This window comes from Parasteatoda tepidariorum, chromosome 7 (assembly GCF_043381705.1).
Source record: "Parasteatoda tepidariorum isolate YZ-2023 chromosome 7, CAS_Ptep_4.0, whole genome shotgun sequence".
NCBI lineage: Eukaryota > Metazoa > Arthropoda > Arachnida > Araneae > Theridiidae > Parasteatoda > Parasteatoda tepidariorum.
In genome coordinates this window covers 9559831-9586070 of record NC_092210.1, presented here as the reverse complement: position 1 = coordinate 9586070, position 26240 = coordinate 9559831, and the positions used below count along the sequence as shown (strand labels likewise).

General features: G+C 30.0%; 1 protein-coding gene across 2 annotated transcripts in view; it reads left to right on the top strand.

Moving 5' to 3' along the window:
* Positions 1-26240, top strand: part of LOC107436282 (histone-lysine N-methyltransferase MECOM) — a 237929-nt gene that overhangs the window by 140200 nt on the left and 71489 nt on the right. For both annotated transcript variants that reach the window (XM_016047922.3, XM_016047923.3), the window contains exon 4: positions 8522-8648. In XM_016047922.3, the coding sequence (XP_015903408.3) occupies positions 8522-8648 (127 nt within the window). The remainder of the gene's footprint in view (positions 1-8521; positions 8649-26240) is intronic.

Sequence of the window (26240 nt, the reverse complement as noted above, 5' to 3'; positions counted from 1 at the left end):
AAGTGCTCGCACCAGAGGTTGCAAAGGTTAAAAACAATGATTTAGAAATGCTCGCTTTCAAAGAGAGAAGGTGATTGTTTACTCAAAGATGAGACCCAGTTCGGTCGTTTTAACTTAACCTTGCAGTGTCCGGGAAGGTATGTAATTAAAAACAATTTAGAATCTTGAAAAAGGAAAATGGCGGTTGAGCAATTTTAGTTGCAATTGTTGAAAAAAATAAATTGCATTTGAATAATAACTTAAAAGGTACTGAAGGTGAAGGTTGAGATCATTGAGAACATCTTGTAATATCTTCAGTAGAGCTGAACGATATAAGAATTTTAATATCGCGTTGTATCGTTCGCAAATAGTGATATTTCACGATATATCGCGATAGTCCTCCAATTTAATTCATTTACATTAATTTTACATTGGTCAATATTTTATTTATCCGAAATAAAAACCCCCCAAAAATTGCATTTGAATAATAACTTAAGAAGTACTGAAGGTGAAGGATGAATAAAAACTTAATAACTTAGGAAGTACTGAAGGTGAAGGATGATATCACTGATAATATCAAGTTGTATGTAATATCATCAATAGAGCTGAATGGTATCAGAATTTTAATATCGAGCTATACAGTTAGATAAAATAACAATATTGTATGATTTTTATTTATTTTATTTTATTTCATTTTTTTGGGATTTATTTATTCAAAATAAAACCAGAAATAAATTGCATTTGAATAATTACTTAAGAAGTACTGAAGGCGAAGGATGAAATCACTGATAATATCGAGTTTTATGTATAGTATCATCAGTAGAGCTGAATGTTATCAGAATTTCAATATCGCATTATACCGTTAGGAAATAAAGATCTTTAATGATTTTATGGGATATTTTTCCCTTTTAACAAATTTGCATTACTTTAAAATTTGCATTTTTATGCAAAAATTTACATTATTTGCATACAAAGATAAATAAATAAATTAAACAATTTTAGAACACAATTACGTATAATTGAATGAACAATAAGTAATCAAAATCTATGATCTTAAGTAATTCGGATTACTTGTAATGCAATGAAATACAAATAATAAATATTGATAGAATTAGACAGAACTATAAATAATTACAGGCTATCGGAATTATAAATAATTAAAATTTATTGTTATTGAATATAGCAACCTATTTAAATAATTTATTGAAACTGAATTACAAATAATATAAATCTATAATTACGAGCAATCATGATTGCTTGGAATCATATAATCGAAATCTATAATTTCAAGAAATCAAGTTTATAAGAAATCACGAGAACCTGCAATCTGATTTGATTGAATTACTTGTAAACGTAGTATCTAGTCGAAGTTAAGAACAGTGCAGAAGTCTAAAAAAAATATTAGAAAGCAAACAATTTAAAATATTTAAGAAACACAGCTTTTGCTACCGAAACAATTACTGTGACTTCCATCTTTAAGGACACAAAACAATTTTCAATTAAAAGATCCTAATATTGTTTATTCTTAAATATAGTATATTCTAGATTTGTAAATTTTCTAATCAACTTTTCGTACACATCGGTAAAGGGCAACACCTACAAATTGAACTCATTTAGATAAAGAAAAAAGAGGAAATTTTTGTCTTCCAAACAGTTTCTCTGGGAAAGAAATAAGAATAAAAAGAAATACACACTAAGATATCGTTATACTTATTTTACGTTAATTTATATCATATGAAATCTGAAGTATTTAGCTTTTTTTCGACCTCAATTCGATTTCATTCAATTATTGATTTTAATAAGATAAGTTCCGATATGATTATCTATTTGTAAAGTGGTTAACGTTCGTTGTAGTTTTCTTCATTGGTAGTAGCAATGGGGAAAAATATGCGGTAAATTGCTTCAAACACGCCTCCTTACGACAATTTTAAGTTATGCCTGTTAAAAGGTTTTTATTAAAATAAATTAAACGCTTTGAGTCAAACACGTGACGTTCCTTTGTCTCCTTCGCGATATATTAAAGCATTGTTAATTTATTTAAATCACGTGCTATAAATCTATGAGTATAGGAATTGTAAACATGTGTTATTTCATAGATTTATCTATCAGGAACCTATCATGCTGCTTACGCAAATTAATAGATGTGTATAATCACACAATTGTTGCACTCGTTATGAGAATTAATATAATTATATATGAATTTTATGTCCTACAAATATGAAAAAAAAAACAATCAGTTGAATTATTTTTATATTTCACGAGTAATCTATAAATGTTATTTTTCAATGTTTAAATAAATTAAAGGGAGTGCTTCTCCACTTAGGGTGATACATGTTCATTGATTATTGGCTCATTGATTGACAAATTTTAATATTTCAAGAGTAATCTATAATTGTTATTTTTAAATGCTTAAATAAATTAAAGAGAACACTTTTCCATAGGGGTGATATATGCTCATTGATTATTGACTTGGCTCATTGATTGACTATTTATTATATTTCACAGCTAAGCTATGAATGATATTTTTAAATGTTTAAATAAACTAAAGGGAGCGCTTTTCATTCGGGGTGATATAGGTTCATTAATTGACTTGGACCATGAACTCCTCTACTGAAAATATGAGATTTATAACAAATAAAAAATATTTTTATAAGTAAAATTGCCAATTATGATTATCTGAAAACGTTATAAGTCTCATTAATCGCAAGTTAGAGTATACTAATTACTATTTATTACACATTTATTACTATCGGAACTTATGTACATTCAAACAGAAAAAAAAAATTTACTTTCGCAAGTATGTTTTTTGGTGTTTCATAGTTCCTAAACATATAATTCAAGTACCTGATGCGTTATTTTTTTTTTAATTTGCGCTATTACTTTTAGAGGTGCAAAAAAATTGTAGGAACTGTTTTTTTTTCATCTTATTATTGTTCACCCTTATATGTTCTCAGAATCAACTCAATGCTTTAAGATATGGTTTTTCTTAGTTAAATAAGATTCACAGACATTTCAAAATGTTTTTCGCCAACATTTCAAATCATTTTCTAGGTTTCCCCTTTAGGAATATTTGAAAATTTTTTCGCTTTATACATTTGAAGATAGTTGTTCTTCGTATCCATTCGAATATATTTTCTCGTTGTAAATATTTGAAAATACACTGCTGGACAATTGCTAAGGACGGATAACACTATCATCTATAGCAACCACAAAATGAAAGGAAGCAAAATGTGGAAAATTAGAATAAGTGCGGGATATAGTAAGAAGAGGTATGCGTNAAATAATTTTTTAGGTTTCCCCTTTTGGAATGTTTGAAAATTTTTTTTCGCTTTATACATTTGAAGATAGTTGTTCTTCGCATCCATTCGAATATATTTTCTCGTTGTAAATATTTGAAAATATTTCTTCTTTTCAAATATTTGAAAATATTTCCTGCACATAAGCGATTTAAAAGATATCTTCTTCGTAAACATTTGAAAAGAGTCCTCCTTTACAAACACTTGAAAATATTTTCCCTTCATATGCATTTGAAAATATTTCTTGGTCGTGAACATTTAAAAATATTTTCTCGTCGTAAACATTTGAAAATATTTCTTCTTCGAAAATATTTTACAATATTTTTTCTTCGCAAATATTTGAAAATATTTCTTGCTCATAAGCGATTTAAAAGATTTTCTCTCCATAAACGTTTGAAAAGAGTCCCTCTTCACAAACATTTGAAAACTTTTTCATTTCATATACATTTGAAAATGATATTTCTTCTTCGTAAACATTGAAAATATTTCTTCTTTGCGAATATTTGAAAATATTTTTTGCTCATAAACAATTTAAAAGATTTCCTCTTCGTATGCGCTTAAAAAAGAGTCCCCTTTACAAACATTTGAAAATATTATTTCTTCTTTGTAAACATTTGAAAATATTTCTTGTTCATAAGCGATTTCCTCTTCGTAAAGGTAGAAAAATAGTCTCCCTTTATAATGATTTGGAAAATATTTTCAATTCATATATACTTAAAAATCTTTCTTCTTTGTGAATATTTGAAAATATTTTCTCGTCGTAACCATTTGAAAATATTTCGTCTTCGTAAACATTTCAAAATATTTCTATTACGTAAACATTTGAGATATATCCAGTTCGTAGCATCAAACATAATGCCCTTCGTATACATCAAAGCTCAAAGTTAACTTTACCAATTATACGCAGAGTTGTGTAAGAATGGTAAGTGCCAATGTTACATTTTAACAATAAGAAACAATATACTTAAAAAAAAGATGAATTAATGACGTATTTCAAAGACTTAGAAATAAAGGAGTGGCATCTTGTCACAGAAAGTCTAAGCCACCTAATCTCTCTCACTGCAGATGCTTAAAAGCGCAAATCTTTTTTTTTTCTTTAAACAATATAAAATTAACCTAACCTATCCTCATCTTAAAAGTTTTTATCGCAAAAATTCGTCATAGATTCTTAAGCGATTCTAATATATGATTAGTATCAACACAGAAAAAAAAAAGTTAATCAATTTGGGATGATCAGAGTTTAGGTCTCATCTTACATCGATGGTTGTCTTCTTAAAGAGGCACCCTGCGAGCAAGACCACCTACTTTGGATTCTTGTAATCATTGTGTAGAAAAATAGGTAATTGATTTTTTTTTATTCCACCTCAAAAGTTTGATTCTGAAACGCTATGAAAGATATTAGTTATGCATGGGATTTTATAGGGGTTCATAATTCATGTTTTTCTTTTCTTTGGTTAGTTATGTTTTTCACTTCAAAAGATCCGCCTAGACAATATGTATTCCTCCTCATCATATTGTGATTGATAGTGAATATAAATATAAAAGAGATATATTATTAATATGATTCTTGATGATTAAAGGCATCGGATTTTGAGGACTGACTCTTTTAGCTGCATTTGAATGGCTCCAAAATTTATTTAATAAGTGTTAATAATACGATATTAAAATGTTGCACAACTTGGTACATTTTAACCTTTTGCTTTAACTTGTTATTAAATGATAAAAAAGCTATCCAAATTGGTAAATCTTAAAATTGATTTGTTTTCATGAAATTTATTTAATAAGTGCTAATACTTCGATATTAAAATGTTATACAACATGGCAAATTTTAACCTTTGCTTTAATTTGTTATTTAACCCTAGATTGCCCAAGAAGTAATTTCGACTGCTTTTTAATTTCAATTAGAAAAACAATGATGTATAATAATGACACAATTTTTCAGAATTTTGTGACTTTTTGTAAAACATATAATTTTTTTTATTGTTAATATTTACTAATAACTTGTTATATAGCTGTAAAAATATTTAAAAAAATATAAAAAATTTATTTAAAATTTTTTTTTTACAACTTAGTTATTCTTTCACAATCCAGTCTTTTTGACTGCTTTTAGAGAATATAGGTATATACTAAGTTTCAGTCTTTCTAGTGTTAATATTAAAAATGTTATTCAAATCGGTAAATCTTAAAATTGATTTGATTTTACAAAATTTATTTCATAAGTGCTAATAATACGATTTTAAAAATGTTATACAACTTGGTAAATTTTAGCCTTTGTTTTAATTTGTTATTTAATATTAAAAATGTTACTCAAATCGGTATATCTTAAGTTCGATTTATTTTTATTAAGAATTCGCTGCTATTACTTTTATGAAAGCAGTCAATCAAAGAGCCTGAACTCTAAAAGTGTATCATTTATAAAAATTTCAAATTTATTTCAGGCATCGTTCTACAAAAATCCTAAAACCTTTAATGTTCATCATGAAGCCTAAAATTATAATTGTTTAAAAACTCAAATGTACTATGAAGACATTGTAATTTGTAGTTAGTACTTTGGAATGTTATGTAATAGGTTATTTTCAAATTGCATTTTCTTCACAGTTATTTTGTAATTGTTAATTATGAAATTTTTTGTTCGGAAAAATCCAATAAAATATAACTTTCATTATAGTTCCTTTAAGAATGTTACTATTGTATCTTTCAAAAAAGTACATAATGTAACAGCTAAATATAACCTGCTTAGTTTGATATAACAGTTACCATCGAATAATTCCGAAAATATAATAGTCTTTTTATGTTACTAATTTATGCAAATAACCGTAATTCATCCAATTTTCTTTGTTAAGCAAAAGTAACCATACAACAATTCTGAAAATTCGCCTATTTTATTATGTTAGCCCTAGTAACTGTTCTTTTAAATAACAATTATACTTCCCATAAAACGTTTTTTAATTATGCAAAAGTTATCTTGGAACAATTCCGAATATATATCTATTCTGAAAATATATCGATTTTATTGTGTTAGCCCTAATAACTGTTGTTTTAAATAACAATTATACTTCCAATGACGTTTTATTTACTAATTCAAAAAATATCTTATGATAATTCCGGAAATCTATCAATCTTATTACGCTAGCAGAAATAACCTTTGTTTCAAAGAACGACCATAATTTCATTTTTTATGATACAAAAGTTATCTTCGAACAATTCCGAAAATATATTCATAAAATTATTCTATCCAAAACAACTATTGTGTTATTTAGCAACTATACTTTCAATGAGGTATCTTTAGAATGCAGAAGATTTTTGAAATCAAACAGAAGACAAAAAAGATATAATTGTTAAATTGAATAGTTAAAACATTTTTTTTGTAAAGCAACATTTATCAGCAATATTTTATTCTTTAAATAGATAAAACTGTTAAGTTGAATAACTAGAATATTTCTCCTAATGTTTGCTTTACAGATGCAACAGTTTGCTTTACAGATAGATAAAACTGTTAAATCGAATAACTAAAACAGCCCTTCTAAAAAATACTACATTTTTTTGCAATAGTTTTTTCTATTGATGGATAAAACTGTTAAGTTGAAGAATTAAAATATTTCTTCTATGAAGTATCTTAAATCAGCAGTTTATCATTCTACAGATTCAGCATCGAAATTATTAAAAAATGTGACCTATAAATAAATAAAAAATTGATATAAGCAGGGAGGTGCAGTTGATCTAAACGAATACTTTTGAATCTGACTTATGAAATGGATTAGGGATGGGCACACACCATCATAGACCTATTTTCTGATTATGAACCTGCCTATCAAAGGAAATTGAGAGAATCGATTATCATTCTTGTGCGCTGAAAAGAAATGATTGCATTTTTCATTTTTGCCAGCGCATTGGATAACTAGACAATATAAACAAAATAAACCAACTGCGGAACGAAAAAAAAGGGTTCCTATATTTCTTGCTATTTTATGATCCTTAATTTTCCCTTTTAAAAGTGAATTTTAGGATTAGAAAACAAAATAAACCAATTGCAAAACTAAAAGACGGGTTCCTATATTTTTGTTGTTATTTTATGACCCATAGTTATAATTCTTAATTTTTCTTTTTGAAAGGGAATTTTAAGATAAGAAAACTAAATGAACCCTCTTCAAAACTAAAAGACTTGTGTCCTATGCTCTTTGTTATTCCATATTCCTTAATTTAATTTTTTTCCAGTACATTGGATGGTTAGAAAACTAAATAGACCATCGGCAAAACTCAAGGATTGTTTCCTGTATTTTTCTATTTATGTTCCTTAATTTATTATTTTTTCATACAATTTTAGATTTATTTTGTTTCGGAATACTGTAAATTTTTTTAAAAGTTTTAAATATTGTCGAAAATCATTATTTCTTCAAAATATTTTGCATTGCGTATTAGCGAGGTTCAAAATAAAATTATATTATTATTTTTCTTATGTATTCTTTAAGCAGTAAAAAAAGTTAATAATGCCTTTTCCGAAAATGAATGCGCTGTTTTTTTTAAACATAATCATATGCTAGAAATTTACAATATTTATGTTTATGCCACTTTTTAATGTATTTTATTTATACACTCTTTTAATATTAAAACATATTCACTTACCATATATTGATTCTTATGTTATAAGCTCTTATGTTAGGATATAATTGTCATTTAATTGATTTTTTTTATTACTAACTTAAAAAGTATATTTTTACCTGGAAATGTGTCAATTTTATTAAATAGCAATTAAATATTGTATATTAGTAATAAAGTAACAGTTAATTTGGTGTGATCTATCTAAGTTCATTAAACAGCAATTGAGTTGCATATTTTCAATAGATTAAAGGTTTTACTCGATTAAAAACTTCTTTCGCTTCAGAAATATATAAATAGAAAATGCCATATTTCAAGCCCCCCAAAACAAACTCTAATTTTCAAGACTTGCCAGACGGGAATGCAAAGAAATAAATGTGATTTGAAATGTGAAATGGGTGAATGTTTTTGAGCTCTTGAAACCATGTTTACTTTTATTTCCTATTTATATATTTTTGAAGTTCATTTCTATGTGGAAGTGTATCAAGTTCATCAAGGAATAATTCAATTGAACATTGTTAATAGGATAGCAGTTTTATTTTACCTGGAAGTGTATCAAGTGTGTCAAGTAGTAATTATTATAAAAAAGTAGTGCATTTCGATGTATAAGTGTATCAAGTAGTAATTTAAATTGTGTGTTCTTGTGATAGATCTACCTTGAAGTTGTCCGAGACATCGAAGCTGGTCAGGAGCTCCATTTAGCCTCTTACAACTTGTTGCTGGCCCACGAATCATCATCTCACAGAAATGGAAGTGTTGTTTCCCATGATGCAACAGGTCTGTGTCAATCAGCTTTTCCATTCGATATCAAAATTTTTATCTTGAAATTTTTTATTATAATATTGATATTGAATATTGATATTGAATATTGCTATTGAATATTGCTATTGAATATTGCTATTGAATATTGATATTGAATATTGATATTGAATATTGATATTGAATATTGATATTGAATGTTGATATTGAATGTTGATATTGAATATTGATATTGAATATTGATATTGAATATTGATATTGAATATTGATATCGAATATTGATATCGAATATTGATATCGAATTGTTAATATTGAAATAATCTCGCATTAGGTATAATCACGCATTAGACATTATCTTGCCTTTGACATGATCTCGCTTAGGATATAACTTTCAACGCCTTAGGACTGGGACAATGACAGTTGATCTCGCATTAGACATAACTTCGCTTTTAATAAAATCTAGCTTTAGACATAATATCTAACTAAATATATTTTCTCCTTGAACATATAATACATAAGATAGAATTAAACTTTGGAAATTAACATGTGAGGGATATAATCTTGCCTTGGATAAAACTACGTGAAGAGCTTGAGTTTGATCATATATTCACTGTAGCATAATCATGCGTTGACATGTATGGAATGTAATCAACCTTTCGGCATTTCGTTTTCGATGCAATTCCAAGCTGAATATATTCACATTTAGGAAATCACTAAGCACTGGACATAATTGCGCATTGGACAAAATATCACTTTAGAGATTATCACATTATGGAATAACCATGCGATGGACACAATTTGTGATGGGCATAATCTTACGTTGAATAAAATACGCTCTGAACCCCTGATATCGCGTTATTAAGTGGTATCTCAATAAGCAGTTTAAGTAGTTAGCTACTGAGTTATACTACTATGAGCTATAATACCAATAATATCTAATGTAATACTAATAGTGCTTAATATAGTACTAATATAATATTGATGTAATAATAATAGTAATTGTGCTAATAAAACTTAATATAGCACAATGATAGTTAATGTAGTACAATAGTACATAACTATTAATACATTACAGTAGCTTAACTTAGTAGCTAACTAAGCAGCTTAACTTCTTTTAAATCGTGGGAAAAAAAATCATAGGAACGAAATTTCGCATCTTGGAAAAAGATTATAGCGATATTTTGTAGATCAGTCGGTAACTGACAAATTCATGAAGTTCTTTTGAGAGATAATTCACTAATGAATAAATAAATAATAATAATTTTAGCTATTATAAATTTGGCAAATCAAAATACAGATCACGCGAGTTAACTCTAAGATAATAATAACCCTCTGTGGTTATAAAATTGCTTGGATCTATTTACGTATTCTATATGTTTTGCGTGATGGCTACCCACCCACGCATGATAATTTATGTTGCAACTTCGCATATTGGTGCACAGTTTTAAATGATAGTAAAAGATTAAGTGTCATTTTGTACGATCAATTCAGAGACATGCGTTACTTATTAATTTATTTTTTCTTAAAGATTACAACTTGAACAGCCAATTTTACATTTTTTAGGTATATAGTCTTCGTAATTGAGCAGATAAAAAATAAGACAGCTTTATAAATATGTCTATAGCATAAAATAGCAAAATAGGAAATTAAAATAAATACAAACAATAATTTTGACAAATAAAAATGAAAAAGATTATATTTCAATAAAAAAAATTAAATTTATCAATTTTGTAGCAACCTAAATTGGTTATAAATTTTGCAACTACACAAATAATTTAATAATTGATGTTTATGTTCTTTTGTTAAAAACTTGTATTCATATTATAAAGCAACACTTTTTACAAAAATAAAGAAATAAAAAAAATCAAATGTGAAAATAAAGATTTCTTATAATTAAAATAATTATCTTTAAAGTTTTGAAAAAAGGTTAACTTTCTGACAATACAAATAAGATAATTACCTGTAATTTGCGAAAGTAACTGATAATTGAGAGTGATTACCGCCTAGAAATATTCACATGATGAAAAATATATTTTTAAAAAAAAATTATTAACGGGAAAGTTTAGGCGTAAAAACAAATAAGTATTTTGTCAAATGAAACTGGAAATTTTTTTTTAATGCTAGACGAATTTTTTTCATATTTTTTAGAAAAATAAAAGGAACTTTTTTAAAAACACAAATAATAAACAATATTACAATGCTTCTTATTTATTTCCCAGCAATCCTTACAATATACCCATACAACTATACCTTCACTAAAACGTGAAATAAGTCAAATCTGTACAAAGAAACGCTTTAAAGTAAAACTATTGAGTAAATTCCTGCATTTAGGCATCCCTGAATTTCCTATAGATTTTCAGAGCGATTTCAAAGCTTTACTTTAAATGCATTCAATACATTACTTAACCTAATTTTTTTTCTGTTTTTAATTCTATATTCAGTTCTATGTTCGAAATAAAACCGTGAAGTCTTTTAGTAAGTACACATTGATGCTTAAACTTCACGCCTTTTTGTAGAGAAAACGTTTAGGATTTTGTTCCATCGAATAGAAAAGAACAATTTCTAAAGAGAAGTTCTCCATTAAAGCAATTGAGAATCGTTTGGATGTGTTTTCAATTCGAAACTTTTTTTTCCTTTTAAAGATTTCCTGAAAATTGGTCTTTCGCCTTCTTTTTTTTTAATTAGTACTTTCTTAATTATTATGCTCTTTGTTATGATGTGCTCTAATACTTAAAATAAATAGCTTTAGTACTAAACTTTTTTTTTTACGTTGATGTTTTTAGAGCAGTTTTAAAGAGTAAGGTATTTAATTTTAAAGCAGTAACTTGAACTTTGGAAATTATTTAGGAAAAGAAAAAAAACTTTAGTTTTTTTTTGTACTTAATTTTTTTTATTCAGTCAAAAGAAAGTTTTTACATTACTTTTAATAGACCTTAAACCTCTTCATCAAAAAGTAAATCCGTGTAGTTTAGGCTTCCGTGCAATTGCATGAAAAAAGCATGTTTCTTCAAGTTTTTTTTTCTTTTCAACAACAAGATATAACAACTTACAGGATCACGAGCTGTTTCAATAGAAAAATTCAACACTTTCATTAAAAAAAATTGAAAATTGAAACCGGTAACAATTAAAAACAAAATAAAAATTGTTCATACTAAAGTGAAATTATACGCAATAATATTACTTATGGAATAAATTATAATTTACTTTAGAAACAGAATTTTATAAAGAATATTATAATTTACAGAATCATTATCTGCTTTAATGGACTAATTTAAGTTGTTTATATTTTTTGAAAGCAAAAGTTTGTAGTACTTAAAAAGTTAAAAATTATTTCCATTTATTTAGAATTATTAAAATTAAACTTCAACTAACCCTTTTCGCTTAAAAATCTTTTTAAAAAAGTAGTAGCAGATAAAGTAGTTAATTGGATTCTGTTCAAATTACTCTAATTCTTTTGTTCACTTAAAATTAACTACTGTAGCACAATTTAAAAAAACCTTGACAAATTGCCTCATTTTAAAAATAATAAAAAATAATTACAAGAAGATTTGAAATAAATAACTTTATTTTATATAATGAACTTTATTATCGGAAGAGTTTCCAATTTTTAAAAAGTTTTTAAGGATACAAATATTACAACTCATATCGACTTTATATCATTAGAACTCATTTTTCTATTTCTTGACATTATCGAAGACGACACATACATGACAATCGTAAAGCCACAATTTTCATAAAATTCGAAAAAAAAATGTCTTTATAAGCATTTAAGTTTTTCCTGTAATTTCTTAACTTAGGAAATTTGTTTTTTTAATAGACTAATTAAGGAGTGGTTATGTATTCTTATTAAAAGCAACAAAACCAAAATTTTAAACCTTAAAAAAGGATTCTTTTCTCTTTTTTTTTAAATTATAAAAGAATATATTTCAGGAATTTATTTCATCTACTAATCGAGGAAAAGAAATATTACAATACAGATAAATTATTTTAACTAAATTCTGTTCAAACTTCTTTAATTCTTTTGTTCACTAAAAATTAACTATATCACAACTTATAAACCTGCTCAATCTCATACTGCTCAATCTCAAAAATAAATAACGAGTGATAAACATTAATTCTAAAAGATCCGACTAAATAACTTGATCTAAATAATGAACATTAACTATTATCAAGACGTTTTCTAATTTTCTCCACCAAGGATACAAAAGAGTACAACTCAACTCTACTCCATATCGTTTGAACTCATTTTTTTCTAATTTCAGAGATTACTGCAGACGATATCAAAGATGATATGGAATTATCGAAGTGTTAACACACACGTGACCACGGTAAAACCCACAATTTTCCCGGCAACTTGACCTGGTCACTTTCGCTTTTTGGCCGTCTGACCGAATTGAGATACCAACGCCTATTTAATATCAACGTTTTATGTAGATATTCTTCCAAAAACAAAACCACCTTAAGGTATAAGTCTGAGATTTAAACTAATAATTCTCATCTACGGAACTGATAGGAAAAAAAAAATATTATTTAATCTTATTCTAATCTAGGTCAATATTCAGCTTTTGAATGTTCCGTTTGGTGTCTTATAATTTTCTCATCTTTTTCAGGAATATTTATGATTTTATTTATTTATTTGTATTATTGTTTCAAAATTAAAAAAAAGGCACCACTTCCTATAAAATAAGAAATAGAAAAATGGTTTATTTAAATGGAAATATGATTCAATATTAAATTAAAATGATTAATAATCATTCATGATAATTAATGATAATAGATAACGAGTTATAATGGTAACAGATGATAAATAATGATAATGATACGAGAGATAACTCATAAGTTCGAAAATTAAATTTAAATATGTTCATGTTTAAGTATTATTTTACAAAAAATGTAGTAGAATATATGATCTGAAAAAAAAAAGGTTGTCATTAGTAATAAATTATATAATAAATTTAGCAAAATAAGCATACCATATTTCCAGCAAAGTGCAAAACTCTAGGTTCTGTTTTTAGAAAATATTCTTACATATTTTTATCTAAATAATTTTACATATTTTAACAAACAGAATATTTGGGTCTAACAATGAACAAGGTAAAAGTTCAAAAATAAATAAACAAATAAAATGAGTTTTTTTCGGAATTTTTATTTAAAGATTGTTATTGTTTTAAATATTTAATAATATAAATTCAACAAATTTTACTGAAATCCACACGCTCTCTCTTTTCCTTTTCGTACGGCTGTTGTTATAGTTATAAAAGCGATATATAGTATATTCTGGTTATAGTCTTTAGAATGAGACCGCTTGAGGTGCCATCAAATGAAAAAATGAGGATCCAGTGTTTCCATTTTGATAGGGTACGTGATATTGAAATCAAGTTAGTTACAAAGCTGTTGATTTAATAGGAATAAATAATACTTTGTGAGCGAAGTTGCTAATTTAGTTCGATTAAATACTTCGTAGATTGTTGTTTTAGTACGAATTGAATGAGAGTTTAAAACTCAAATTTCTTTATTCGGAATTAACTACAGTGAAACGTGAAAGAACGATTGCACAGAAAGAAAAAAGGCAAAATTCAAAAACAATTATCTTCGATTTTTATCACAATTTTGTACATCAAAAACAAAAATTCGAATCTAGAAAACTCTGTCATAATTTCGCATTCTGCGAATTAAATACACAAAGTTTATCTTAATATATCTGTATTAATGTAAAACATTTTATTTTATAACCGTCGTTGAACAGCTGACCGAATTTTGAGTTCCGTAGCCCTGTAATTTTGAACCCATTCCAGAAAACAAAGAAACTCCTAGATCAAGTATTGGGAGAAATTTGTCTTCGTGGAGAACGTTTTGATGGAACTAACCCGCATTTGGATTAGATGGAGAGGAAAACCTCCCATGGTTAACCTGACGGCAAGGGGACAACATTCGTCTATAACTGAGGATTATTTTACCTCAGCACTGTGGTCAGTGCCAGCCGGGGGCGGAATTCGTATCGGCCAGTCATGGCTGTGATTCGAACCCAGGTCATCTCATTGGGAGGCAAATACTCCGTCGTTGAGCAGCCGACCCAATTTAGGAAGACGACGAGAACCTCCCACGGTTAGCCTGACGACAAAGGAACTCTAACCCATGATCCTTCTATTACTGAGGATATTTCAGGTCAGCACTGTGGTCGGTGCAAGCCGGATGCTGATTTGTATCAACCAGTCATCGCTGGATTCGAACCCAGTTCACCTCATTGGAAGGCAAACGCTCTATCCCCTGAGCCATCGCGGCTCATATAAAACATTTTGTAAAAATTCTAAATAAACTATTACTTAATTATTCACAATTTACACAATTAGTTTTTTTTCTTTGACCTAAACATGCCAATTACGTAATATTCTTGTTTTCTTCCTTCAGTACAAATTTATAAACAAAGATAATGATGAACTAAGAAGGTTCGATTTTAAATAAAATGTTTTTTTTAATGCTATTTAGTATGGAAAATAAAATAATTGTTTTAATGCAATTGATGCATTCTATAAACAATAAAATTATAAAGGAACAGTATTTCATTACTAATTACACGAAATTCGACCAATAAAAATGTTATTTATCGATATGTATAACATTTGGTTAATTGAATATAATAGTTTTATTCTAAGTATATTTTAACTTTTTATTTTATGCTTTCGTTTTTCGTTTTCAAAACAAAGACATAAAAACGTCTTTATAAGCTAAGGTATTAATATTTTTTTAAATTATAGTTCATAAATGTCAGATAATAGCAAGGATTAATTATTAAGATAAAAATACTTATGACGAATTTTTAACAATCAGTTTTTATTTTATATCCGGAATTGAACCAGACGAGACGAATAAACTTTGGTGATATAGACTTTTAAATTCACTTTGATAAACAATATGTAGTTATTATATTTGCTTTGCTGGATTAGCTTTACGAGATTGTACATTCGAAGATTCAACGCCTTTACTCAATGAATTAAAATAATCCTACCCATTGAATGAATTATATTCCATATGGTAATTCCATATTAGTTAGTGGGTAACCACTACATTAATGAATACTAAATTAAGCTTATTGAGATGATATTCATGTTTGGTAATTCAATGGATTATAACATAATGCAGCTACTTATTCAATTAATGTACTCATTGTAGCTACTCAAATAGTTAATGATCAATATAAATAGCTACTTAATTATTTGCTACTCAAAGTAGCATTAGAAATATGTAATGCTCAATGTAGCTATCCCGCAGTGGATTGATCGTTAAGACACGGTTTCCAGCAGATCACCGAAATCAAGCATCACTGGCTGTGGTCAGTATGCGGGTGGTTGACCACTTAGATCAGTCTGCGTAAGGATCGAGGGTGTGCGGTATTGGTTCTCATTAAACTGTTCTACAGAAAAGTGCTCGACTTCGCTTGCTGGTCGTCGGGCTACCGAAGTGGGGGTGCCATCCCCTTTGCAGAGGATCAAAATTGTGATGGTATGTCTTCGGATCATCCTCAGGGATGTTTCCCAGACAGTCACCAATAGCCCAATGTGTAGCTCCAGAGCGACATAAATGATCAACAACTCAATGTAGCTACTCCTCTATGTTGCAACTTAATGAGTCTACATTGCTACTCAATGAGTTATTACTCAATCTAGCTACTTCATGAGCTAATCATCTGTACAACTACTCAATTAGTCAATGCTCAGTGTTGATATTAATCACAGAAATAGTTACTTAATTTAAGATCATTGTAGTGCTTAATTATCTAATACTTCATGTAGTTATTCAATTAGTTAATAATCAGTTAAACAACTCAAAGAGTTACTACTTTATATAGCTACTCAATTAGTGAATACTCAATGGACACGTTACTGTGAATGACCAAAATTGGTGGTTGTTGACTTCAGCTGGTGAGTGTTGACAATCACATAGTCGCTTTGGTAAATGTTCGAAAAATATAATAGATATAGTTAAGAGCCACTGTCCGGTATATATTTGCCCGATATACCCTACACTGATGTTTTTTTTAGTTAAGCATACTACCCGGTATGCATTTAACCGGTTCTCCGAACACTGATGTTTCTCCTAATATATCCTCCTAATATATTAAAATATTGAATGAATATAAAAATATCAAAGAATAAATTAATATCAAATTGTATATAACAAATATTTCGGACATTCACCAAAGCGACTATGTGATTGTTGACATTCACCGGTGAAAGTCGACATTCTCTTGATGTTGGTCATTCACGGTATCATAGATACTCAACTCAATTAGTTAATACCATTTTTTATACCCAGAAATAAATCTTGATTCTTACAGCATCTAAACGGAATTATTATTATTTATTTATTTATCTTTCTAAAGTTCACGATGATACAAAATTTAAATATCTTTCAAGCTTACAAAACCTAACTGAATCATAGCAACTTAAACATTTATCTGCACTATATCAGAAAAAAACAACAACAACAACTCCCGAATATTTCATAGAATTTTTTTTTTAAATAAAAGAAGAAGAAAAACACGAAGATTAGGAAATTTAATTTTGAAAATCGTGGAATTGTTTTTCCTAATAGCCTGTCTCCCCATAAATGGAATAACGAAACTCCATTAAAAAGAAACCACGTTTACCCATAGATTTTAACAGCCTTAACCACAACTTTCACTTTTCTAATGGCACGCGCAAAGCTGAGCCTTCTAACCCTTTTACATATAGAAAGTTCAACTATCGCGACCATCTCCTCACGTTGGCCATTTAATAGTGGTGCACGCGAATCACGACTATCATCAACCAAGATGGACCATTTGTGGGGGACGGACTATATGGGTCACCGCAGTGAAGGCTAGGCCACCCCCGAAAACAAACAAATTCCCTTCTCTTAAACAATGGGGGGTTGTGGTCAACTGAAGATCTCATTATGGAAGCAGTCTTGTGTGATGTTTCGAGGTTAACTCCTTGAACTGGACTATTGTTGAACAGAAAATTGGGACACGATTTCGCTTTCGTTTTTCTCAAACGCACCACCCCGTTTGACAATCGCAATGTAGATACATTTTGTATACCTAAATTGCTGTCGTTTGTTGGAAGATTACAGTAATAAAAATGATATTTTCTTGATCGAAACCTGAATTGGAAGATTAAAAGGAATCTAGAATAGAGTATTGGGTTGGCAACTAAATTGCCGCTGCTTTTTTAAACATTTCAATATTTGCATGTCTTATTTCGCATGTCTTGACATGTTTTAGAACATTCGTAAAATTCGTCATTTCAAAAACTTATTTTTTATATAACCTTTGTTGAACAGCTGGCCTAATTTTGAGTTTACGACTACCAGTTATCAGCTCCGTAGCCTTGTAATTTTGAACCCAATTCAGAAGACAAGGGAACTCCTGAATCAAGTATTGGGAGAAATTTGCTTTCCTGGCGAACTTTTTCATAGAACTAACTCGCATTTGTGTTTCATGGAGAGGAAAACCATAATAACCTCCCAAGGTTAGCCTAACGTCAAAGGGCTTCTGACCCATGATCCTTCTACCACTGAGCATATTTTTACGTTAGTACTGTGGTCAGTACGAGCCGAGTGCGGAATTCGTATCGCATTCATATTCGCTGGGATTCGAACCCGGGTCACCTTCTTGGGAGGCAAGGGCTCTACTCCCTGAACCACCACGGCTCCGAAGGATGTTTTGTTCTAACGTAATCAATTTTGTGATTTCTTTCGGCTTTTTTTAAAAATATTCTTCCTAATAATTTCGTACTTCGCCCAACCACTTCCAAGCACCTAGGCCCTTTTCCAGATTCTATATTTCAACAGCCATGGTAATAAGATTGCGTCATATTCACCCTAGTTAGACGACGTAGCAACACTTGAACTGGTACTCTTCTCTTCAAATTTTCGCATCACAACCAACAGATTTAATGTGTAGGGGAGAGTGGGGTCAATTGTAACAGGGTACGATTGTAACAGAGCAAATATTTCGAGTGTCGGGTTAACGTGTGCTAATTTCTCCCAATACATGATTCAGGAGTTCCTTTGCCTTCTGGATTGCGTTCAAAATTGCAAGGATACGAAGTTGAACATTAGTAGTCGTAAACCCAAATTTGGGTCAGCTGTTCAACGACNGATTTGACTAAGATTAAATGTTTTGCTCTGAAAAACTGACTCAAGCAAGTTTTTCATACCCTATTGCATTAATTTTAATTAGAATAAGAACCTGTTAATACTATTACAGATGCTTTCCTTGTATGCTTACCAGTAAGCATTTAGTATTGTTACAAAATATTTTCTTGTACCTTCTCTGAGAAACTAATAGTAAATATATTTACTATTAGTTTCTTCTGAATGACCGAAATTGTTGGTTGTTGACTTCCACAGCTGAATGTTGACAATCGCATAGTCGTTGTACTAAATGTCCGAAACTTATACTAAATCTAGTTAAGTGCCACTGCCCGGTATACCCTACATCAATTTTTTTTAAGGTCCAGTGCCCAGTTTCTATTTAACCCCTTGACATATCATTAAACAGTAAAACTTTAAACTGTGCGGAATTATTAATTTCTTGATATAGAAATGTTCTTTGATTGCACTGTAAACAACAACTCGCAACGGAATGTTGACAGAAATGCCAACTGCTCCGGACACGCCAAAATAATAAAAGAAAACTGTAAATAACTACAAACTAAATTTTTCAAATATTTGACTATTTTTGCTTGCTTTTTAAAAGGTAATATATGACATAACTACTATAAAGTTGTGAATTATATAAGCCTACAAATTATCTAGAAATAGTGGTGGATAAAAATCTACTAAATTGAATTTATTAAACCAAGAATCACAATTGATAAACTGCCACTTTGAAATATTTATTTGCTGTCCGGAGCAAGTTGGCATCTCTGTGTTGAAGACGCCTGAGACGCGTCAATTATTGTTTTGAAATAAGGAACAAATGACGTCTCCCAGACGTCTTCGTCAAGGGGTTAACCGGTACTCCGAACACTGATGTTTCTCCAAATCTATCCTAAGCAGATAATAAAATATTGAATAAATATAATAATAACGACGAATAAATTCATATAAAATCAGATATAACAAATATTTCGGACATTTCCCAAAGCGACTAAGTGATTGCTGACATTCACCGGTGAAAGTCGACATTCTCTTGATTTCGGTCGTACACGAAAAACTCTTAGTATATTTACATAATTATAAGCTTACTAAGAATTATTTACAAGTATAACACGAACACAGCAGAGTGTAGTTTTAAAAAAAATCCGCTGAATTTTAGGCACGGGTCTCTAAAAAGAGTACGAGCTAGTAGACTACAGACTTAAATATGCCAGGAAGTGTTTGACCCCTTTAATGGGCCAACCCCCCAAAATCTTCTTCTTAATATACTAAGGTGTGTTATAGGTGAAAAGGGTTAAAAGCTTTTTCTCTATTTAAGTGGTAATTTGGAAAACAACAGGGGATAGCATTCTTCAGGTCATGTGATGTATAGATGCTAAAATTCTAATGTAGACCGATTACTGCATTTATTATACTACTACAACATTTGTGAGAAATACTTTTGCCTATTAGGATTAGGCAATTATTCGGAAGATATTTAACTGCATGCTTTCTTTAAAACATATGATGCGAAATAACAGCAACAAGTAAATCTATTTCGTAATATAAAGTAGATCTTGTCTCCTCCCTGATTCATTTACATAATTATTATGTATATTAATATCCATCTTTCTTCACTTTTTTTCAAAATTAGATGAACATCATTATAATTTTTTTTTATAAAGAAAATAGTGTGGGGTAAATGTTTTGCTTTTTGTACCATTTGATTCCAAAATAAGTTGAAATAATTTCTTCAAAAAGCATTAATTAATTAAAGTTAATTAAAAAAATTTTTTAAACACGTTACTAATTAATTTTGTCATTTAATCTTGAAAAAACACATTTCTTTCAAAAAAAGAAGAAAAATTTAAAATCTTTTTGATTTTTTTAAAAACTATAACTTTTTTCTTCTTCCTCCAATGCCCACCCGATTGACATTCGTCATCCAGTTATCAGTAGGGTAGATTTGTTGGTCACTCTTTCAAGAGCAACGCATTAGGTAGACCAAAGTTGGTCTCACAAGATAATGCAGAGATTGAAAGAACGACCATGCCTTGTCCGGGATTCGAATTTTTGATGTAAGGTCAGCTTTCTGACCACTACACAGTCTGATCAGCTTATTACTTATTATTATTATATTATTATTTTTTTAAATAAGTAATAATTATTATTGCTCATTATTATTTGTAAAAAATAATCAATTCAGCTGAACTATATAGAAACGATGTGACCTGTTTCAATTGTTAAAAATATATAAAAGGGTAGTAAATAAATTAAAAATTCAATATTTGGTTCAATTCAATATTTGGTTCAATTACATGAAATCTGGCAGGGATAGTGAGGCTGGTAGAGCACTGAGCCCATGTTCAGGAGGTCGTAAGGTCTGCTTAGAACTCCCGTGTAGTAAATAGTGACTGATGCACGTTAAAATCTGTCGGGTCGCAAAGTTCTCTATGTCCCATAACAAATCAATACCTCTGGGGTACTGAATCGAAGATTGATCGCGTTCTGATTTAGGCCAAAATTACGATCTGTGGATGAATGAATGGATGTATGAATAGGTCCCCCTATGAACGGGTTGTGACGTGTTCTTGGCTGAAGTCATATTCTTGGCTATTGATGGCACCACTGAGGGCTTGCTGTTATTGGCAAATTGCATTAGAAACAACAACATGCAAACCTAAGGCAAATCTGAAGAACTACAAATCTTTCTAAACCTGTTTTTTAACTAAAGAAAGCAAACCTAACGAAGGTTAATTTAATGAAGGCAACCTAAAGAGTCTAAAGAAGGAACCGAATTGTTAACTATTTTGCGAAAAGTCTAATAGATATAGTCTGACAAAATCGAATTTCGACCAATTCATTTTCTTAGGTTGTGTATTCACCTTAGGAAGTTGATTTGACTAAGACAAACCTAAAGAAAATAAAACTTTTCTTGAATTCGCCTTTTAACGAACGAAAGCAAACCTAAGGAAGGTTTATCTAATGAAGACAACCTGAATCGTCAAACGAAGGCACTAAAGTATCAAAACTTTAGAAAATAGTCTAATCAATCATAATTCCATTAATTTTTCTTATTATTTTAGTTTTCTGATTCTTTTACTCTTGATTTCACACATCCCTTAAAACAAACGAAAGAAATACGTTGCATAAAGTAGAGCTAAAAAGTACAAAGTGCAGAATAATCTATTTTTAAACGGAATCTGCTCAAATTCAATACAAACCGCCAAACATCGCACGACCTCAAGTTTTGAAATCCACACATCGTGCGGAGCGATGCAAGACTAATTTGTAATTATTTGATAGTCTCTCTTTCTATCTTGTTTTGTTTTGTGGAGTAATCTTCTTTTCTTTTTTGTTCCTGAAGAAGAACAAAAGGGGTTAAGAACGTGAGAGGGGGGGGGGAGTAACAGAGACTTCTGAACGGGTGGCAAAACAAAATCAAAGAGAAAAGTGAAGACGAAGCGCGTGAAGTCTGTGCTCATCTACGCCTCCGTGCTTTGCCGTTCTTCCATTACTTGTAGTTCAGGGACTGGATAATAATAGAAATTAAATCTTTGCTTTGTTTTTCTTTTTATTATTTCTAAAGTAATGTTTGAGATTAACAGAAAATATTTAAATAGCTTCATCTTCACGCTATTTTTCGAATGAGGCAGTCACCAAAAATTGGTATGACAGTATGTAGCACCAATAGCAACGCTTATGTTTAAAATTTCTTTGGCCAATTTAGAAAGGATAAAAAACAAATCTAAATAACTAATAAGTATTTATGTTTTTAAAGATGATTGTTGTTAATTTGCGTCACACTAGAGCTGCACAATGGGCTATTGGCGACAGTCTGGGAAACATCCCGGAGGATGATCCGAAGACATGCCATCACAATTTTGATCCTCTGCGGAGGGGATGGCACACCCGCTTCGGTAGCCCGACGACCTGCGCGCGAAGTCGAGCACTTTACGGTAGCACAGTTTAACGAGGACCAATACCGCACACCCTCGGTCCCTACGCAGACTGATACAAGTGGTCACCCACCCACACATTGACCGTAGTCAGTGATGCTTGACTTCGGTGATCTGCTGGGAACCGTGTCTTAACGATAAGTCCACTGCGGGACTTATGTTTCTAAAGTGAATATTTTTTAATACATTAAGTTTAGAAATAATGTATAACAATGACATAATTTAGTTTTTTTTTTCTTTTTGAATGTTAGTATTTCAATGTTTTTTTCTATGCATTCAAACTTATAAACATTTAGCATGATTGAAAAGTACAAAATATATAATTCCATTTTATATTTTGTTTGTATATATTAGTGTCATGTATTGTACAAGTGAATCTTTATTAAAATTATCACTAGTCATGATAAGCCACATTTTTAAACGTACCCAAAACAGCGTTTTTAGTTATTGACACCTTGATATCCATGACAGCAATAAAGTGTTTGTGTTGATTTTGTTTTTATCTAGTGGAAATTCAGAAAAGAGTTGTTTTTATTTCATAACCAGGATTGAACTGCTGACCCATTCTTGTGTTTATGGTTATTTATGATTAACTCCGTAGATTTGTTTTTGGATCCTACTTATAACACAAATGAAACATCTAGCTCCTATGGAGGACAATTTAATGAAAATATCCAGTATTTGCATAACATAAAGAGGAAGACCACGCAAACCTAATTCGTTTGGCCTTATGACAATGAGATTCTGATCCACGATCCATCTACTACTGAGGATATTTCACGTTAGCGCTATGATTAATCTACTAGCCATCGCTGGGGTTCGAATCTGGGCATTGCATATCATTGGGAAGAAAGCGATCTACCCTCTGAGCCTAAGTGGTTTTATCTTGTAGAAAGTCAAAAAAGCTATATATAAACAATCAGGGATGAGTTTATCTAAAAATACAACCATTGAAAAAGCGCCCTTTATTTTAAAGAGGAGATGAGACCAGTACAATTTGATTTACAATCAATCATCCTTTGAAAAGAATCAAGAGTATTTTTTTACCACCTTTTTTTCTTTTTGGAATAAAAGGCGAAATCAGTTATTCATCTCTATTGATCTTTATCTTTTCATTTCTCAAGAATTGATAGAGCACGTTCGTTCTATTTCTCTTTTAGAGGAAAAAAAAAAGAGTTGTACCTTCGTACTATTTCAAAACAGCGAATGCTTAACAATTATTGAATCTCCGAAAAATCATCTGACATCCGTAATCTTCCATTTTAAAATTACAACTTACCACATCCAAACAACCAACAGCTTTGTGATTTAAACCTAAATCTTTCCATTCTATCTTAAACCACTCTCCCCTGATCCGGAGTTATCCTTTTTTTCCATCAGTGAATCGTGAATCCTCATCCTCACGACGCAACCTTCCTCCATCCCAGCTTCCGAAGAAGCAGCTCACGATATTCCCAGTAGCCAACAGACACGCCCCCTCACGACGCCTTATTCCAACCTTTCTTTCTTGTTTGGATACAAAACGAACTTTGCCTCTGATGCGCCATCAGAATGCCCATTGTTGTCTTCTTTTTTGTTGTTGTTGAGGATCACTTGTTTTGGAGTGTGCAAAGATTACTCACGAAATTTTGATCACTCTTTTGTCCCGGCTATTTCAGACTAATCTACGGCTTTTATGGTCACAAATGTTCAGAATATAGCTAATAATGTTCTCAGTAAACATTTGATTGAACATAATTCTTTAAAAACAGAATGTCGAGTTATAAACTTTGAATCAAGTATCTTCTTAATTGTTCGTGGACATTAAAGCGATTATTCCTTCAATATTGAGATATTTTTATTGTGTCTTATATTCCACGTGGATGTGAAATAATTGGCAATTTCAGGCTTATTGATGTCTATCAAGAAGATAATAATAATAATAACAGACAATAATAGTAATACAACAACAGTCAGGAAAATAATAGTAATAATAAAATTTCACATATGGGTTAATATTTTCCAGAGGTTACTTGGAAATTAAAAAAACTTTGAAAACTGGCAGATTTAGAAACTTCGTATCAAACAGTTTTTCTTCTTTAAGGGATATAATTATAACCGTCATTGAACTGCAGACCCAATTTTGAGTTTACTTTTAGCAATGGTAAACTTGCAGCCTTGTAATTTTGAACCCAATACAGAAGACAAGGGAACTCCTGGATCAAGTAATGGAACACATTTGCCTTCGTGGAGCACTTTTTGATGGAACTAACCCGCATTTGCGTTGCAGGGAGAGGAAAACTATGAAAACATCCGGAGGTTAGCCTGATGACAAGGGTACTCTAACCTGTGAATAGTTTACCACTGAGGATATTTTGTGTCAGCATTGTGGATGATGCGAGTCGGGTGCGGAATTCGTATCGACCAGTCAGCCATCAATGGGAGGCGAGTACTCTTATTCCTTGACACATCGCACGATTCTTCTTTAAGGGATAATTGACCTTGAGCAATTGCTTCCAAAATATTGATTTGATTTTAAGCAATTGCTTCTAAAGTATTGAGATGACTTTACGCAATTGCTTCCGAAGTACTGAGATGATTTTACGCAATTGCTTCCAAAGTATAGAGATGATTTACTATGTGTTTAGTATTTTTAACGTGGGTGTGCAAACATGTGCCAATACAACAGATCTTGTTGTAAGTTGAACCATAGACAATTTTCGAAAGTGATCTAAGTCATGCGTCATAGTTTCAAAAAAATTGAAAAATTCATTTTAAATAATAAGTTTATTGAAAGGTAAATTTGTTATGCTTAATTTTTCATTATTCATTTCAATAGTATTAAAAAGAAAGTTCTACACATTCCATAAAACGATTGTTATAGGCCAATGAAACTAATTTCGATGTGATTTGAGTAGCGGATTTTTTTTTCTATAGCCAATGTCCTCGACGAAACACATACTTAAAATATAAAAAATAGCATTTGTAAACAATTTATTGAAATATAAATGCTCGAATTAACAATATCAAAAAATTATTATCTGCAGAAATATTTAAAAAAGAAAACCAATTGTTTTTATTGATTGAATCAAAGTAAAGCTGGCCTTCATCTTGCAATAATTCACGAAAACGCCCAGATTTAGATCTTAAATAAAATATGTGTCAGTTAAAGAAGGCTATAATCATTGTGTGATTATATGGTGATTGATAAGGCTCTTTTTTTAAAATATTGTTTTCAAAACTAACTGAAATTTGGATGTTAAAAGCGATGAATAGCATTCAGCGATGAATTTTTAAAGTGAAAAGTGGTTGTTATAGTAAACAATAGATAAAGAAACGAAGTTATGTTTCTTTTCCTTGAAAAATTTCTTTTTAGTGAATAGTTATGGAATTTTATTTCACTTTTAGCTAGCTGAAAACTATACTTATCATAATTCAAATACTCGGTACATTAGGATTAGGAAAACAGCGCTGTTGATTTTATGTAAACATGAGAGTAATTTATTATCTAGTTTACTTTCTGCAATTTAAAGCAAACTTCTGTTTGATA